Source organism: Lissotriton helveticus, chromosome 4_1, assembly GCF_964261635.1.
Source record: "Lissotriton helveticus chromosome 4_1, aLisHel1.1, whole genome shotgun sequence".
Lineage (NCBI taxonomy): Eukaryota > Metazoa > Chordata > Amphibia > Caudata > Salamandridae > Lissotriton > Lissotriton helveticus.
The window spans coordinates 252,441,141-252,457,438 of NC_136063.1; the positions used below are offsets into that span (position 1 = coordinate 252,441,141).

Below are 16,298 nucleotides of genomic sequence, written 5' to 3' on the forward strand. Positions count from 1 at the left end.
TCCAGGTCTAGGACTATCTGTCTGGCGTGTGTGGGTGATCAGGAGCTCCAGGAGTCAGAGCTTTACCAACTGGACACTTACCAAAGAACTTCCCCAGGAATGACACATCAGTAAAATACAATGTTAGCTAAATCAAAGATGCCACACAAGGTCTTCCTCAGCAAAGTAAGATATATTCAATAATCAAATTTGGTTCACCGGTCTGTTTCCAGAGACGTGTTAAGGCGTAAGTACGAAAACACCGGCTATTTGGGCAGCTGTGCCATCTCTGTCACTATTCCCTGGCCCTAAAAGTTCCCCTATCTCTTTGGCAACAGTTTATGATGTGCCCTGATGGCGAAGACACATCTGTAGTTTCCCCACCCTGTAGTCACAAGGGGGTAGACTTTCTTGACTCCCTATGTATAAGTCTTGGTTGGTGTCAATTATTTTTGGGGCGCATTAGCTGCACCTATTGAAAATACCTACCCGCCTCCCCATTTAAGTCTAGTTTAAGGCAGCCTGTGGTCCTTTTATCTTTGTTTACTTTTTGTTTTTTTGAGATATTTACGATCATTATGTGGCTATTTTTTGCAGTTAAGAAGAGCACCAATTGCACATCCATTAAGAAAGAGACTTAAATATTTTAACAATATAGATTTCAATAGTTGCACCTTGGATGCAGAGTGTCCAGACACTGGCAGTGCACCTGCCATTAGGGTCATGGTTCGCTATTTACTAAATGTTTTATATTAAAATGGTGAATGCAAGCTGGAGGATGGATTCTGCCCACACAAGTTCAGGCCAACACTCCTTTAAAAGTTAACTCCTATCGTCACAGCGAACACTCTTTCTACTCCTGAGATTTTAACCTATAAACCATTAAAATCAGATATGTTAGTTTAAGTAGTTCAATGCAGGAAATCAAGACTACCACAACCAGAATGCCTTGGCTTGTCATTTAAACGCGCACTATTGGACACAGAGTCCATGATGATGTGGAATGAGGTGGGCTCCCTGCCCCCTACTACTTTTTCCTCTGCTATTTCTTTGATTCCAGGGCTATATGGTGGGTCTGCCTAAGGTTATTTCCTGCCAGAACAAGACTCAGGAAGGTGTTTCTTATGATCTAGGTATAGGCAGTGGCCACTGCAATGCATTGTTGAAAGGCAGTTTTCGTAGAAATAGCTCTGAGAGTGGAAGCTTTGCTCCATCTAACGTCGAAACAAGATGTTTTTTTTTGTGGAGTTTTATATAGCGCTAACTAGACCCGGAGGTATCAGAGCGCTTTACGTTAGCACCAGTTACGTGACTGTAACAGGGTTGGGACGGGTGGCCGGGTCGACTGGTGGACACCTGATGATGCCTCCCCTTCTACCCTACAGTCGGAGTCACCGAGGGATGAATGGAAACCACGCCAAGGAAAATACGAGGAAACATCTGCAGGTTCCTTTAACTGGGCGGACATCGACGGAGACGAGGCCATGCCTACCACTGACGTGGACGCATCGGGATGGTTGAAAACAGGGGAAGCCCTGTATGCGGCGTGTGACGTCACCGACGGCTCGAGAGGACAAGGCGAGGAGAATCCTACGAAGGAGAACGAAGAGGACGATAGGACCGGTTTACCGGATTGCGGAGGAGAGCCAGGAGGCCAACGACCCTGTGTTCCGCCGTGCCACACTCCCGAGGGAGGAGTGTGGCTTGCTCAGGTACAGCGGCGTTGGGCGGCTTGGGTGGGGAGAAAGAGTGCTCCCAGTACCTAGTATAAGTTCCCCGTTCGTGCCTCTCCTTGGTGTGTTTTCCCGATACCTGTTACCCGCAACCCCTCCTTCTACCCTTCCTCCTTCCTTCCTCACCTCGCTCCTGTTCCCTGAAGCACTAGTCACGAGTGTGCCTGTTCGACTGCACGTTCACACCGGTGTCCCATCACTAGCACAGGGTTCCCCTGGGGAGACTCTGTATCAGATTGGCAACTAACGGCCTCCCTCTTGTCCGTTTTCTTCCCCATCTTGGCTCCACCATCGCTACACCGGGGAAGGCGGTCCCGAGAGAACATCACGTGTCCGGAACTCTGGAGAAAGAAGGCCTAAACACGGATAACCGGGAGTTCGCTAAAGAAAGACTTACTTACAGGACAAGACGCACAATCAAAATAAAGCCCAGTCTAATCCGATACTCTGGTCAGCCTCTTCCTGTTGCGGCGCCTGTTCTACCTCTAGCAAGTGTCCCCAGCCCCTCGCCCCAGGTTACAGTGGTGTCAGAAGTGGGATCTCTCCCCTCCGTACCAGACACAGCCATGGAACAGGTGGTGCAGCAGTTGATAGAGGGACAGCAAAAACTGGAATGGGCCATAGGCCAACAGATGTCAACTGCAGACGCAGACCGCGACCTGTTTAAAAACACGATTTCAGCGCAAATCGAGGGCTTGCAAAAAGTAGTACAAAGCGCCAACGTCCCTGTACCAACGGAGAGACGGGCATTTGGGCCACATCCCTCGGGGATGCAACTTCAGAAGTATGTGCAAGGGGAAGATCCCGACGCTTTTCTCCTTAACTTTGAGCGTGCAGCAAGAGCGTGTGGGTGGCCTGAAGACAAATGGCCCTTCTTTCTTGCACCCTTGTTGTCTGGTGAGGCACAAGCCGCCTACCAAGTGGCTAATCATGCTGGGATAACACCATATGGAACAATCAAAGCGGTAATCCTGGACCACTTGGGCTTAGACACAGAGGCCTACAGACTGCGATTTCGAAAAGAAAAGGGGGTCGCTGGGGAACACCCAAAGACATTATATCTAAAACTGAAGATGGCAGCCGATAAATGGCTGAAACCAGAGAGTAGGAGTAAAGAAGAGATAATGACCAGCATCTATTTAGAACAGTTTATGGAGGCCTTGCCATACGGCACTCAACGGTGGCTCAGACAGCATTCAGGCCTTACGGCTGAACAAGCGATTGAGATGGCTTCCAATTACAACAGGGCACTGCCCCGTGCCTTTCCTTGGGAAACGGACAAGGGACCCAAAGGACCCCCAGGAATAGCAAAGCAAGACAGAAAACCAAAGCAGACCCCCGAAATGATAAAACCCAGACCGATTCGCCCTGAACTGCCTACCATAAGGGGTCCGCAATGTTTCGATTGCGGAGAGTGGGGACATATCGCCAGAATGTGTCCACGGAAAAGACCAACCGAAGAACCCATGGAGGTTGGATACATTCCAAGGGCCGTGATGTACACCGCGGAGATGGGTCTGTCTTTTTATGTAAGGGTACAAGTGAACAGCAAGTGTGTGAAAGCCCTGTTAGATTCTGGTTGCAAACAATCAGTTATTAAGAAGCAGTTGGTCTTACCCTCTCAGCTCGGCCATAACATGGTAGTACACATCAGATGTGTACACGGAGACGTGAAACCGTATCCTGTGGCTCACCTGACCCTTAGGCCCTTGGGGGAAGACCCTTGTGTAGTAAAGGTAGGAGTAGTGGAAACGCTACCTGAGGACCTGATTCTAGGGGTAGACAACCCTGACTTCCTGAGTCTCTTCCGGAAAAATATAGAACAGGCACCAGCAGCTTACTTAACCACAGACCCCTGGGAGTTAGATCGGGGTTTTAAGTTCGCCCAGATAAACGATCCATCCCTTCTGAACGCATGGGAGGCAGCCCATGTAGCCGAGGCAATACCAAATCAAGGGTATCCCAGGTTCAGAATTATCAACGACCTCTTGTACAGAGAAGGGAAGGCAGGTGATTCTCCACAATTAGTTGTTCCACAAGACTTTAGGGACCAAATCTTGTTTTATGCCCATACACATCTAACGGCAGGGCATAGTGGGGCTGAAAAGACTTTACAAAACATCACCAGACTCTTCTTCTGGCCTGGTATTTACAAAACAGCAGAAGTATACTGCCGACAGTGCGAGGTATGCCAGAAAAAGAACATGACTAGACCACCTGCAGTGCCCCTCCAACCCTTGCCAGTCATAGGCAATCCCTTCGAGAGGGTAGGAATGGACCTTATTGGTCCCCTACCTCGCACCACCAGGGGACACACTTATGCCCTAGTAATTGTCGATTACAATACTCGGTTCCCTGAAGCCTTTGCCCTCAGTGCACCTACAACAAGAAACGTGGCCGACAAATTAATTGAGCTGTTCTCACGAGTAGGGTTCCCCAGGGAAATCCTCACAGACCAGGGAACCCCTTTTGTTTCCAAACTGATGAAGGAGGTATGCCAAACATTGGAACTAAAACATATTCGTACCTCAGCATACCACCCCCAAACAGATGGCTTGGTTGAGCGATACAACCGCACTCTCAAGACCACTTTGAAAAAAATGTTGACTGCCGAGAATAAAGACTGGGACAAGTTGTTGCCCCTAGCACTCTACGTATTGAGGGCCCAAGTACAGAGCAGCCTAGGGTATTCCCCGTTCGAACTACTCTACGGACGTCAGCCCAGATCTCTCCTGGAAATCACAAAGGAAGCATGGGAGAAAGAAGAGGCGGCTGAACAAAGGTCCCTGTTAGAGTATACCAGACAGCTAAAATCAAGGCTGGGCAAATTGAGGGACCTGGCGTACTCCAACTTGGAGAAATCACAGGAGAAACAGAGACACCAGTATGATAAGGGCAAGAAGTGGAGGACCCTAAACCAAGGGGATTGGGCTTTGGTGCTTCTTCCGTCATCCACCCAGAAATTCAGGAGTGAATGGAAGGGGCCCTATAAAATAGTAGAGACCATAGGCAAAACTACTTACAGGGTACAAGTCACCCCTGGACGACAACAAACCTTCCATATAAATATGTTAAAGAAGGGGATAGGGCCCCCACCCAAATCCGCTAACCTAACAGTGCCATCAGGAGAGGAAGGTACCACACTAGACGAGTTACCAGTTAACCCCGAATTGACAGAGTTGGAAATGAAGGAACTCAGACAAAAGCTACAACAGTTCTCTCCAATGTTCTCAGACATTCCAGGATGTACCCATCTAGCCGAGCATTGCATAGAGACCGAACCCGGTAAGGTGGTCAATCAAAGAGCCTACCGTATACCGGCCGCCAGGAGAGCTGACGTGAAAAAAGAGGTTAAGGACATGCTTAAGCTAGGGGTTATCCGTCCCTCAAAGAGCAACTGGGCCTCGCCTATTGTGATGGTCCCTAAACCGGACGGGTCCACCCGGTTTTGTATGGACTTTCGGGCGTTAAATGCGATATCCTCCTTCGATGCATTTCCAATACCCAGAGTAGACGAGCTGATCGAGAGGATAGGTGAAGCTAAATACATCACCACCCTAGACCTGACTAAAGGCTACTGGCAGGTACCACTGCGTGAAAAAGATAGACACAAAACAGCGTTTTCCACCGATGATGGGCTGTTTGAGTTCACGGTATTACCTTTCGGGCTTCACGGAGCCCCTGCTACGTTCCAGAGACTAATGAATATGGTGTTGGCCCCTCACAACGGATACAGCTCGGTGTACTTGGATGACATCGTCATCTTTAGTACCACATGGGAAGACCACCTGGAACACATAGTCCTCATTTTAAAGGCCCTACAAAAAGCAGGCCTGCACATAAACTCAAAGAAGTCAAGGGCGGCTTTTTCCAAGGTGAAATATCTGGGGTTCATGTTAGGGGAAGGGGTTATCGCTCCTCAAGAAGAGAAGATAAAAGCAATCACTAGCACCCCGTTTCCGTCCACAAAGAAAGAACTTCGGGCATTTTTAGGGCTGATAGGGTATTATAGGAGGTTCATCCTGAATTTTGCAGATCTGGCCGCTCCTTTGACAGATCTCCTTAAAAACAACAACAAAAACAGCATCGGGAAATACCCATCCCCAGAAGCCTGCAAGGCTTTCGAAGCCCTAAAACAAGCCATCACCTCAAGCCCGGTGCTGATTCCCCCGGACTTTGACAAACCCTTCTCTCTAGCAACAGATGCCTCGGATACTGGAATCGGAGCAGTTTTGTCGCAGTCTGGCGAGGATGGGTTGGAACACCCCGTCCTCTTTATAAGCCGTAAACTACACCAAAGGGAATGTAAATACCCTACAGTGGAGAAGGAATGCTTCGCGATCCGCTGGGCTGTCGACAAGATGCGATATTACCTTGAAGGAAAAACGTTCACTCTATACTCAGACCACGCTCCCCTGCAATGGATGCAGAGAAACATGACTCAGAACGCCAGGGTACTCAGGTGGTTTTTGTTTCTTCAGCCTTTTGCGTTCCAGATAGTACACAGAAAAGGGACTGAGAACGGCAACGCTGATTACCTGTCGAGGGTGCCCCTTCTCCCCGACCGGGAGAATCCAAGGGGGGAGGAGTGTAACAGGGTTGGGACGGGTGGCCGGGTCGACTGGTGGACACCTGATGATGCCTCCCCTTCTACCCTACAGTCGGAGTCACCGAGGGATGAATGGAAACCACGCCAAGGAAAATACGAGGAAACATCTGCAGGTTCCTTTAACTGGGCGGACATCGACGGAGACGAGGCCACGCCTACCACTGACGTGGACGCATCGGGATGGTTGAAAACAGGGGAAGCCCTGTATGCGGCGTGTGACGTCACCGACGGCTCGAGAGGACAAGGCGAGGAGAATCCTACGAAGGAGAACGAAGAGGACGATAGGACCGGTTTACCGGATTGCGGAGGAGAGCCAGGAGGCCAACGACCCTGTGTTCCGCCGTGCCACACTCCCGAGGGAGGAGTGTGGCTTGCTCAGGTACGGCGGCGTTGGGCGGCTTGGGTGGGGAGAAAGAGTGCTCCCAGTACCTAGTATAAGTTCCCCGTTCGTGCCTCTCCTTGGTGTGTTTTCCCGATACCTGTTACCCGCAACCCCTCCTTCTACCCTTCCTCCTTCCTTCCTCACCTCGCTCCTGTTCCCTGAAGCACTAGTCACGAGTGTGCCTGTTCGACTGCACGTTCACACCGGTGTCCCATCACTAGCACGGGGTTCCCCTGGGGAGACTCTGTATCAGATTGGCAACTAACGGCCTCCCTCTTGTCCGTTTTCTTCCCCATCTTGGCTCCACCATCGCTACACCGGGGAAGGCGGTCCCGAGAGAACATCACGTGTCCGGAACTCTGGAGAAAGAAGGCCTAAACACGGATAACCGGGAGTTCGCTAAAGAAAGACTTACTTACAGGACAAGACGCACAATCAAAATAAAGCCCAGTCTAATCCGATACTCTGGTCAGCCTCTTCCTGTTGCGGCGCCTGTTCCACCTCTAGCAAGTGTCCCCAGCCCCTCGCCCCAGGTTACAGTGACATAGGGACGCATTCATTTTTTGTTGGCACGGGGAGATTAAGTGATTCGCCCAGAATCACAGAATGTTGAGCGTCCCTGCCGAAACTCGAACCCGGTTCCCCAGCTCCGAGGTTGACCGCCCTAGCCATTAGGCCATATTCTACAAATATTAATCGCCACAAGATCCCAGTGCCACGCACAAGACTGGGTGTGGTTGTTCAGAAAAAACAATAAGTCGAAAGGCCACAATAAATTCTACAGTAAATAAATAGGGCCATTTTGGCTTGATGCCAAGATAAATGTAGTAACAGTTAAATTATCTCTAGCGCCTCCCTTAGCACTTTACCCTGTTTTTCCCATCTCAAACATTGGACTAGTGGTAAAAAAACATGTTTTTATTTTACTTTTTAAAAATATACATAGAGGAGATTACTGAGGAGTCTTTCTCTCTCATCAAATGTTGCTGGCTTGAATCCTTGGAAGCGCTTCTATTGCACTGTATGAAGGAGTCATTCAGTCACATTTAATGCTTTATCGCGTACATGCCTTCAGAGCAGAAGGCAATATTCCTATTCATTGGCAGCATCTACTTCCTCACATGCTGCCCACAAATAAGCAAATAGCACATGTTATGTCTCACTATAAGGCATGCACGGTAACCAAGCTTCATCTTTATGTTCTTCACGTAATCCACTTCTATGGTGGTACAAATAGTAGTATTTGCTCTGCCTCTGTACTAGTCCCTCATCGCTGTCTAAGACTCTCCACACTTCTACACCAACTATGCAGCATGTTGCTTACCACCTTTTGCCAGAGATTTCTCTCCACAGGCCTTGGCAAGCAGAATGGCTGCACTTGTAAGTTTTTTTCTCCTTGGGTGGAGCACCACCAATTATCTCCTTTCTGGTGCAGTTGTCTTCGGGGCAAATATGTTATCTCCACATGGGCTCTCATCATTACTATATTTAAGTCAGAACAACTGGCTTTGCCAATGCGTTTTCTATATATTGCCCCTGACCTGTTACCTCATGGATCCATTCCACTAGTCTCAGGTTCCAGGTAAATGTAAATGCAGAATCAATGCTTCTTAATCTTAATGCAGCCCTATTTTATATGTAGCCAGGAACAATGTAAAGAGGTAAACATCTGTTGTTACATTCAATTCACACTTCGACCACTGTGTTTAGGCCTAATTTTAGAGCCCTACTCATGTAGTCTCATCTAATCCAACATGAACCAGTCTGCTCCAACCCATTAGTGGTGCTATAATAAATGCCTGTATGCTCCAGCTCGACTAAGAGCACATCCTTCCACCTCCCCAACAACATTACTTCTTGGCACCAAGCAATGCATACACCTCTGAGTTGATAGGGTTGGGTAAACATGAACTTCTTTCCTTAGACCACTTTCATTGCCATCACAGTCTATGGATGGGCAAATCCTGAAGGCCCAGCAGCAGCATCTCACCAGGCTTCAGGGAATTGCCCAGGTCATTCTCATTGCTGGTATCCTGGGATGCTTGTCAGGTATTTAGAATGTCTTTGCATTATTTCGCTATTGTTGCCTAAGTCATAAATAATACTCACAGTAAGATTCTTTGTAGGCGCCCACGGTGATGGTACTCTTGTCTGAAGGGCACATGGTGCAGGCCACACTTCCGGCTCGCTCTTGGTAGAAACCACGGGGACATGGAAGGCACGCCTCATCTTGGAAGTAACTTCCAGGAGGACAAGGAACTGCAAATAAAGGAAATAATGCCATCAAACCAGGACCCAGCTTCATCTTTACTTTTTCTGAAGCAAGATGTCCAGAATCTACTCCCTGGTGCTCACTGATCTTTGGAATGTACATGCACAGAAACCTGAGCATTATCGTACACACTACTCTCACGTCTCAGCACCATACAAACACCACATGCACACCAATAGGTTTCTAAAGTGCTTGTAACAGTTGCAAGTAAGGTTTCCTTTTTCAGGGAGAATGATTAGACCACAGAATAGGCTCCTATAAGCTTTTGGACCAATTCCCAAAGCTTTTTTTGTGTGCAGCTGGGTCTTACTCCAGCCTTATATGTGACTTACATAGGAATGTGCACGATTAAGGTATGCTTACTCACAGAAAAGAAAGTTCTATTATTACGAAGCATTTATTGATGAATAAGCAGAGCTTATTTCTGGAAATTCACAGTTGAATCACACTTACGTCTCGACTAGTTTACAGCAACTCACAAAAATGCTTAGAGTGCTTTTGGAATTACTGAATTCCCTAGAAGTAAAACGTAAGAGCGGTGAGGTGGGCGGGGTGGGGGTCGGGCAAGTCAACATACAAAGGGATCAGTAAAAATAAATTAATAAAAAACAAAATCACTAACCTTGCGATCGACGCATTGCTGAGTCGGCGATGCGGCGAGCGCAAGGTAAGTGTTTTTTAGAAAAATGTTATTTAACTTATCTCCTTTGTATGTCGATTACGTGACCCTGTAAAGTTGTGATGTGCACAAATAAAGACTGTGTAGCCAAGTATAGTGAACGTCTCTTTTATTTACTTAAATTCCCTAAAGAGCGCCGAGTCGAACTGTCCTCGTTGCCGGCTTTCGCGCCTCTGATACATGCTGCGCGCGCAGCCGCCAAGATGGCCGCCGCACGTCACGTCACGGCGTGACGTGCAACAACTAGTGCGCAACACTACATATCTCCCCTTTTTTCAAACAAGGAACATTTAACTTACAGTCTGCTGTCCATCTCAAAGTCCCGAAACCTTGCCGGTCTCACCACGGTTCTCCCTCTCCGGGTTACCTTGGCTGGGGTTGACGTCTTCTCTTTCTCCTGGTTCTCTGTTCCAATCCTTCCCTCTATCAGCGCTGCCGCGCTCCCATCAGTTCTCCTCACTTCCCTTTCCATCACAGCTTCTTGGCTACCTTCGGGGATTCCTCTCCGCCTGCTGCTCGCCTCTTCTCTCCTGCAACTCTACACTGGGTGGTACCTGCTCCTCGTTGGGTTCTTCTATGTCCTCCAAATCTGCTCCTCCTTGATGCCATCGTAAATCCTTGTTGCATCTGGCCATGCGGTCTTGGGACCAGACATTCCCATCACTCAGCAAGGCCGCTCTGTTGTACACCTCTTTAACTTGCATGGGTTTACTGTATTTACTGTCTCCCTTCCTCTGCAACGTTGCCAACTTTACTCGCACCCACTCGCCTTGTTCCAGCTCCGTGCTTTTCACATTTCTGCGGTTGTTGTAGTAGTTGGCATAGATGGTCTGTGCACTTTCCAAGTTGGCCCGTACCACTGCAGGGGACCACTCACTCGTTATGGTGTTTTCCTTCCACACCCGGTTGTCGCGAGTAAATGGTTCTCGGCCTCTCAGTATCTGGAAGGGGCTGTACCCCGTTCCGGTGGGGGTAATCCTGTACGCCCACACCGTGTGCCATATCTCCTTTTCCCAGTCTTTGTTGCTGGTGATCGCCGACTGCACTGCTCCCATCACTACTCTATTGAATCGTTCCACCAGCCCATTGCCGGCCGGATGGTAGATCGACGTGCGCTTGGTAATGATTCCATTCCTCTGCATGAAGTTGTTCCACTTGTCCGAGGTAAATTGGGGGCCATTATCACTCAGGATGGATTTAGGGATGCCCTCTCTCACAAAAGTGTCCGACAGGAACTTCAATATGTTCTCAGTATCCATTGCTTCGTCTATCTTCACCTCAGGCCATTTTGAGTATCTATCTATAATGACACACACATATTTTTGGACACCATGACCATCGAGGATCGGACCCAAAATGTCTATTGACAATTCTTTCCCCGGATTTTGTGGGGGGTCGAATTTTCCTAATGCTGGGCGCAAGGGTTTGAGCGTCTTGTCTGCTCCCTGGCACTGTATACACTCTCTGACATGTCTCTCCGCCCTCAGGTCCATTCCTGGCCACCAGTATTCTTGCTTGGTCCTTAGGTTCATTTTTCCGATTCCAAATGACCCTCATGTAGTATGTTCAGTAGCCTTGGAATGATGCCTTCCGGGGGGATGACTTTATCTCCTCTGTATACAAATATCCCTTGGTCGTCCATCAATAACTCTTCTCTGACCTCATGGTATGGTTTTAGGTTCCTGTCCGTTCGTCTCTTGTCCAGCCAACCATTGACAATGTATAGCTTCACCTCCTGTATGGTGTGGTCTCCTTCATAGGCTTCTCTCCACTCCTGATTGCAGATGACTCTCTCTTGGTCCTCTGTGAGTGCTACCATCTCCTCCTTTCCTCCTTGGTCTTCTTCTCCTAGTTCCATGGCTGCCGCTCTGCTTAGGTAGTCTGCTACTCTGTTCCGATTCCCCGGAATGTGCTCCACGTCGTATCTGAATTCAAGCAATTTCAAGGTCATCTTCGAGATCCTGGGCGTGGCACTGGCATGTCCACTGGATGTTAACACCTTCAGTAAGGGCTTGTGATCAGTCCTCAACAGGAATCGTGTGCCCCATAAAAACTGCCTGAATCTTGTCATTGCCCACACAACAGCCAACATTTCCTTTTCTATGACACTATATTTCTTTTCAGTATCATTCAATGCGCGGGACGCGAAGCTGATTGTTTCTACTTTTCCTTGTCCCCGATCTTGCGTTAGTACCGTGCCCAGCCCCTTGTTGCTGGCGTCGGTCGTGAGTATCGTTACTCCCTGAGGGTCGTATCCCTGGGTGGCACAGCACCTGCCACGTCCTTCTTGATGGTTTAAAATTCACTCTGAGCTTCCTCAGTCCACTGGAACACTGAGCTCTCCCTTGTCAGCATCCTCATGTGGTGAGTCTTTGAGGCGAAGTGCTGCACAAATTTTCCATATTATTCCGCCATACCCAAAAATGACCTGACCTCCTCTTTATTGGTGGGTGGCGGTGCCTCAGTAATTGCTTTTACGTTTTCTGTTTTCGGTGTGATTCCTTGTACCCCTATCTCATGGCCTAAATAGGTTACTGACTCCATGCCCAGCCGGCATTTGGTCCAATCGGCTGTGAGGCCTTTGACTTCCAGGGTCTTCAGCACCTTGTTGAGTTTTGCGTCGTGGTCCATTTTGTCTCGCCCCATTACCAGGATGTCATCCTGGAAATATTGGATGCCGTCCATTTCCCTGAACAACTGGTGCATCAGCTTCTGAAACACCGCTGCCGCTGAGGCAAGTCCAAACGGCATGCGGCGGAACTGGTAACATCCAAACGGGGTGATGAATGATGTTAATTTCCTGCTGTCAGGGTGCAATACGATTTGATGGTAAGCCGAGGTCAGCTCGATGGTGGAGTACCACTTGACTCCTCGGGTTTTTGCCAACATTTCTTCGATTCTCGGTAGCGGGAACTTCTCCACCACGATGTTTTTGTTCAGCTCTCTCAAGTCAACACGCAGCCTGACCTTACCACTGGGCTTCATGACCACCACCAATGGCGCAAGCCATTCTGCGCACGTGATAGATTCGATAATTCCTTTCTTTTCCAAGTCCTGTAGTTCTTCTTGAACCGCTTCCCTCACCGCTAAGGGTACGTTCCTCGCCTTGTGGGCCACTGGTACAGCTCCGTATTTCAGCACTATCTTGTGTAGGAATTTCTCCATCTTGCCCACTGTACCCCCGAATACTTTGGGGAATTCATCTTTCCACCTGGTCAGGTCCGGCCACGTCTCTGGTTCTGTGAGAAGTATTTGTTCTTTTCCGCCGGGATCTAGTTTGATGCCCAGGTCACCTTGATCCAGCCATCCCAGTACTGACGAACCTTTCTCTGATACATACAGCTTGCAAAATGCAGATCGGCCTCTGAACTTGAACTGTAATGGTCGGAATCCAGCCATCGGTATGCGGTCTCCATTGTACGTGACTGGTCGGATGTCCAGTTTCTCCAGTTCTGGGCCTAAGTGTGGTTTGAAGATCTCGTCCCAAACTGCTCTCTGGACGATGGTGTAGGGCGAGCCTGTATCTGCCACTACGCTGATCGGTACTCCTCCGATCGTCATCTCTAGTACTGGTTTGGTTGTCCTTTTCCCGTGCACACTCAGCACCTGGTCGTATATACACAGTACGGTAGCGACTTCTTCCTCTGTGCTTCCCTCCTGGTCTTCATGATCATGGTAAGCATGGGCGTAAAATCCGTTACGCTCGCGGATTTTTCGTATTTTCGGTAAATCCGCAATCCGCGAACTCTCGCGGATGTGGCGAAAATACGCAAATCCGTGCGAAGCGGATTTTTTGCTTGTGTTCGCACTGCTCGCGGGCCGCGGCGCGGGCAGCAACAATCTCGCACTCGCGAAAGTACAAAAATTACAATTGGGGGCGGAAACGGAAATACGTCACGCAAACAAAATGGCGGCGCCCATACTCAACCTTGGGGTAACTCGCACGAGTTTGCGGCTTCCACGGTCGAGTTCGCACGACGCCGCGCCTCGCGAATAGGGCGAAATTACCGAAAAACGAGTTTTGCAAAAGCAAAACCAACGAGCAGGTGCAAAAGTTCGAGCTCATCATTTGTAACCATTTACCTGTAGTGCTTCCTGAAGGGCCCCTCCAGAATCCGGTTGCCTACTTGCAACTATTGTGTGACCCTGCTCTGACAGTCACAGAATAGTTACAAGTATGCCATTGCATCCTGTTATTGCAACAAAAAGGAAAGGGAGCAGACAAGCAGGTGCCAGCCTTCATTAATGTCAGTTGGGGCAGGGCAGGTGGTGTTGTTTGCAAAACTTAGTGCAGGTGTGCTTGGCTTTGCCACAATAATGTACACTCACTAGTCAATCAGAGGGTGCTGTGATGACACCGAGGGTGGCATGGGTGTGCCAGCCAGAGGGTGGCATGGGTGAACCAGAGTGCCAGTGTTGACAGAGGATGGCAGTGCTTTGCTTTGCCCCAATAATGTACACTGGTGAACCAGAGGGTGCTGTGATGACACAGAGGGTGACATGGGTGAGCCAGAGGATGGCATGGGTGACCAAAGAGAGTCATGCTTCATCATCGGGCCCACCACAGTGACACCGAATGTGTCCCGGGTGTGCTGCGACTCCAGATTACTGAGGAGCTGGTATGCTTACTGAGTGTGCAGTGATAGTGAGAATGAACGTGAAAAGTTAAAAGCTATACAGGTGGTCCCAGTTCCCGAGGGTGAAAGGTAAATTTTAATATCTGGGCCCCTGTTAGCAAGATAAAAAGGCTTGTGGACGATGTGGAGTGTATTAAGAGCTCCTACGTCCTTGGTGGTCTACATGTTTCAGCCAGGCCTTTTGGTTAAAACTGGCTTTCCTCAGGACCAATGAGTATGTGTGGGTGACAATAAACTATATTAAGTGACAGTGTGTGATAAAAAGTGTCGCACTCGCTAAGGTGCTGTACGTGTTAGAGGGGGATTCCCTCTGCTTTACTGTACATAGAACATAGAGACAATACAGACATACAAGGGAGAACCAGTGAGAATGGTATTTTAGAAAACACAACTTTTGGCCGACTTCTAGTGTGCGTGAGCGACCTAGAGCGGCAGATAACGTGGCCATGAGCGTCTTACATGGCTGTAGTGAAATATGGCGGTAAAGTTTTAAAACGTAGTGGCGGTGGTGGGCTACACAGCGAAACAAGCATAGCGTGAGGTACAGGTAAGTATGGTACATAATTCCTCACACTTGCTACTTGCTGTTAAAGCCTCATGGGTCACTTGGCAGGGAGGGGAAGAAGACCCTGAACAATGTAAAAGGCCAAAGTTAGGATAGTACCTGTGGAGAGAAAATGCTGCTTACCCAGAGCGTCGTGAAGAGATCACTCGTTTACTCACGGTAATTCCGATCAGCGTGCTCCTGCGACCTATCGTCCTGCTCCAGTGTCCCGAGTGAGATTGCATGGCTCAGGCACGGGCTTATATAGCTGGTTCAATTGATTGCACCTGGAAATGAGAGAGGAGGGTGCGGTCGCGCTGGCTCTGAGTGCGCGTGTGTGAGGAGACAGTGCCACACGCGTCGCGCATGCGCGGAGGTCAGCGCGGCGCACGCGTGTATTGCAGACACCTACACACTGCGCATGCGCATTAGAGATGATATGATTAAAGGCTAAAGGACCGAATAATAATGGTCCGTGATGGGTTAAAAGATAATAAAAAGCAACTGTTAACAAATTAAAAAGGGGCAAAGAGGCAAATACAGAGTTGGGACAGACCACGAGGCCAAGCGTGGACAGGGATACAGACTAATTGTTGTGAGCAGACAGGGAATGTTTATTTGGATAAAGCATTCCACGGAATGGAATCATTAAGCCCCTCTATGTGGGTAGAAAGGCGATAAATCCAGCGTTGCTCTTTGGAAAGTAGTATTTTCTCATCGCAGTTGGATGGTGCGAATTGTTCAATGACTGTCCAGGAGAAGTCATTTGGAGTGTGATTTTGGGTGATGAAGTGTTGGGTCAGTTTGCTGATGTTTTTTCCACAGCGCATTGTACTTCTATGTTCAGTCATCCTGGTTCTGACTTTCCTGGTGGTCATACCGATGTATCTCAAACCACAATGACAGGTGATCAAGTATATTAAGTTGGATGAGTTACAGTTGGTAAATTGTCGTTGTGTCCAGGTTTTTCCATTTTCCAAAGATAATGTTTTGGAAGGGGTGGTCAGGTGGCAGACGCTGCAATTGTAACATGGTTGATGGCCTGTTAATTCGGGTAGCCCCCATGCATTCAGAATTGTCTGGCCTGTTTGTTGTTTCTTTCTGGGTCTGGTGGATACCAGTTGGTCTTTCAGATTTTGGGCTCTTTTATATGCAAACCGAGGGGGATCCCAGTTCCTGGTGCCTGAATTGATGATCTTCCAGTTCTTGCGGATTATGTTTGAGACCTGGTTTGAGGCGGTATTGTAGGTAGTGACACATGTCATAGTGGGCGTTTCTTGTGGTTTGACAAATGTTTCCAAAAGAGCCTCTCTGTTCTGGTTGCGAGCTCTCTTGCATGATTTGGAAATGATTCTGGATGGATAACCCCGGTCTTCCAACTTGTGAACCAAGGCTTTTGACTGGTGTTTAAAATCCTGGAGGTTGCTGCAGTTCCGTCGTATACGCAGAAACTGCCCAAATGG

At 48.7% G+C, this 16,298-nt stretch overlaps 1 protein-coding gene across 1 annotated transcript in view; it reads right to left on the reverse strand.

Annotated features, from left to right (window-relative positions):
• TG (thyroglobulin) overlaps positions 1 to 16,298 on the reverse strand; it is an 825,201-nt gene that overhangs the window by 531,314 nt on the left and 277,589 nt on the right. Inside the window, exon 21 of the mRNA XM_078686739.1 lies at positions 8,813 to 8,962. Coding sequence (XP_078542865.1) covers positions 8,813 to 8,962 — 150 coding nt within the window. The remainder of the gene's footprint in view (positions 1 to 8,812; positions 8,963 to 16,298) is intronic.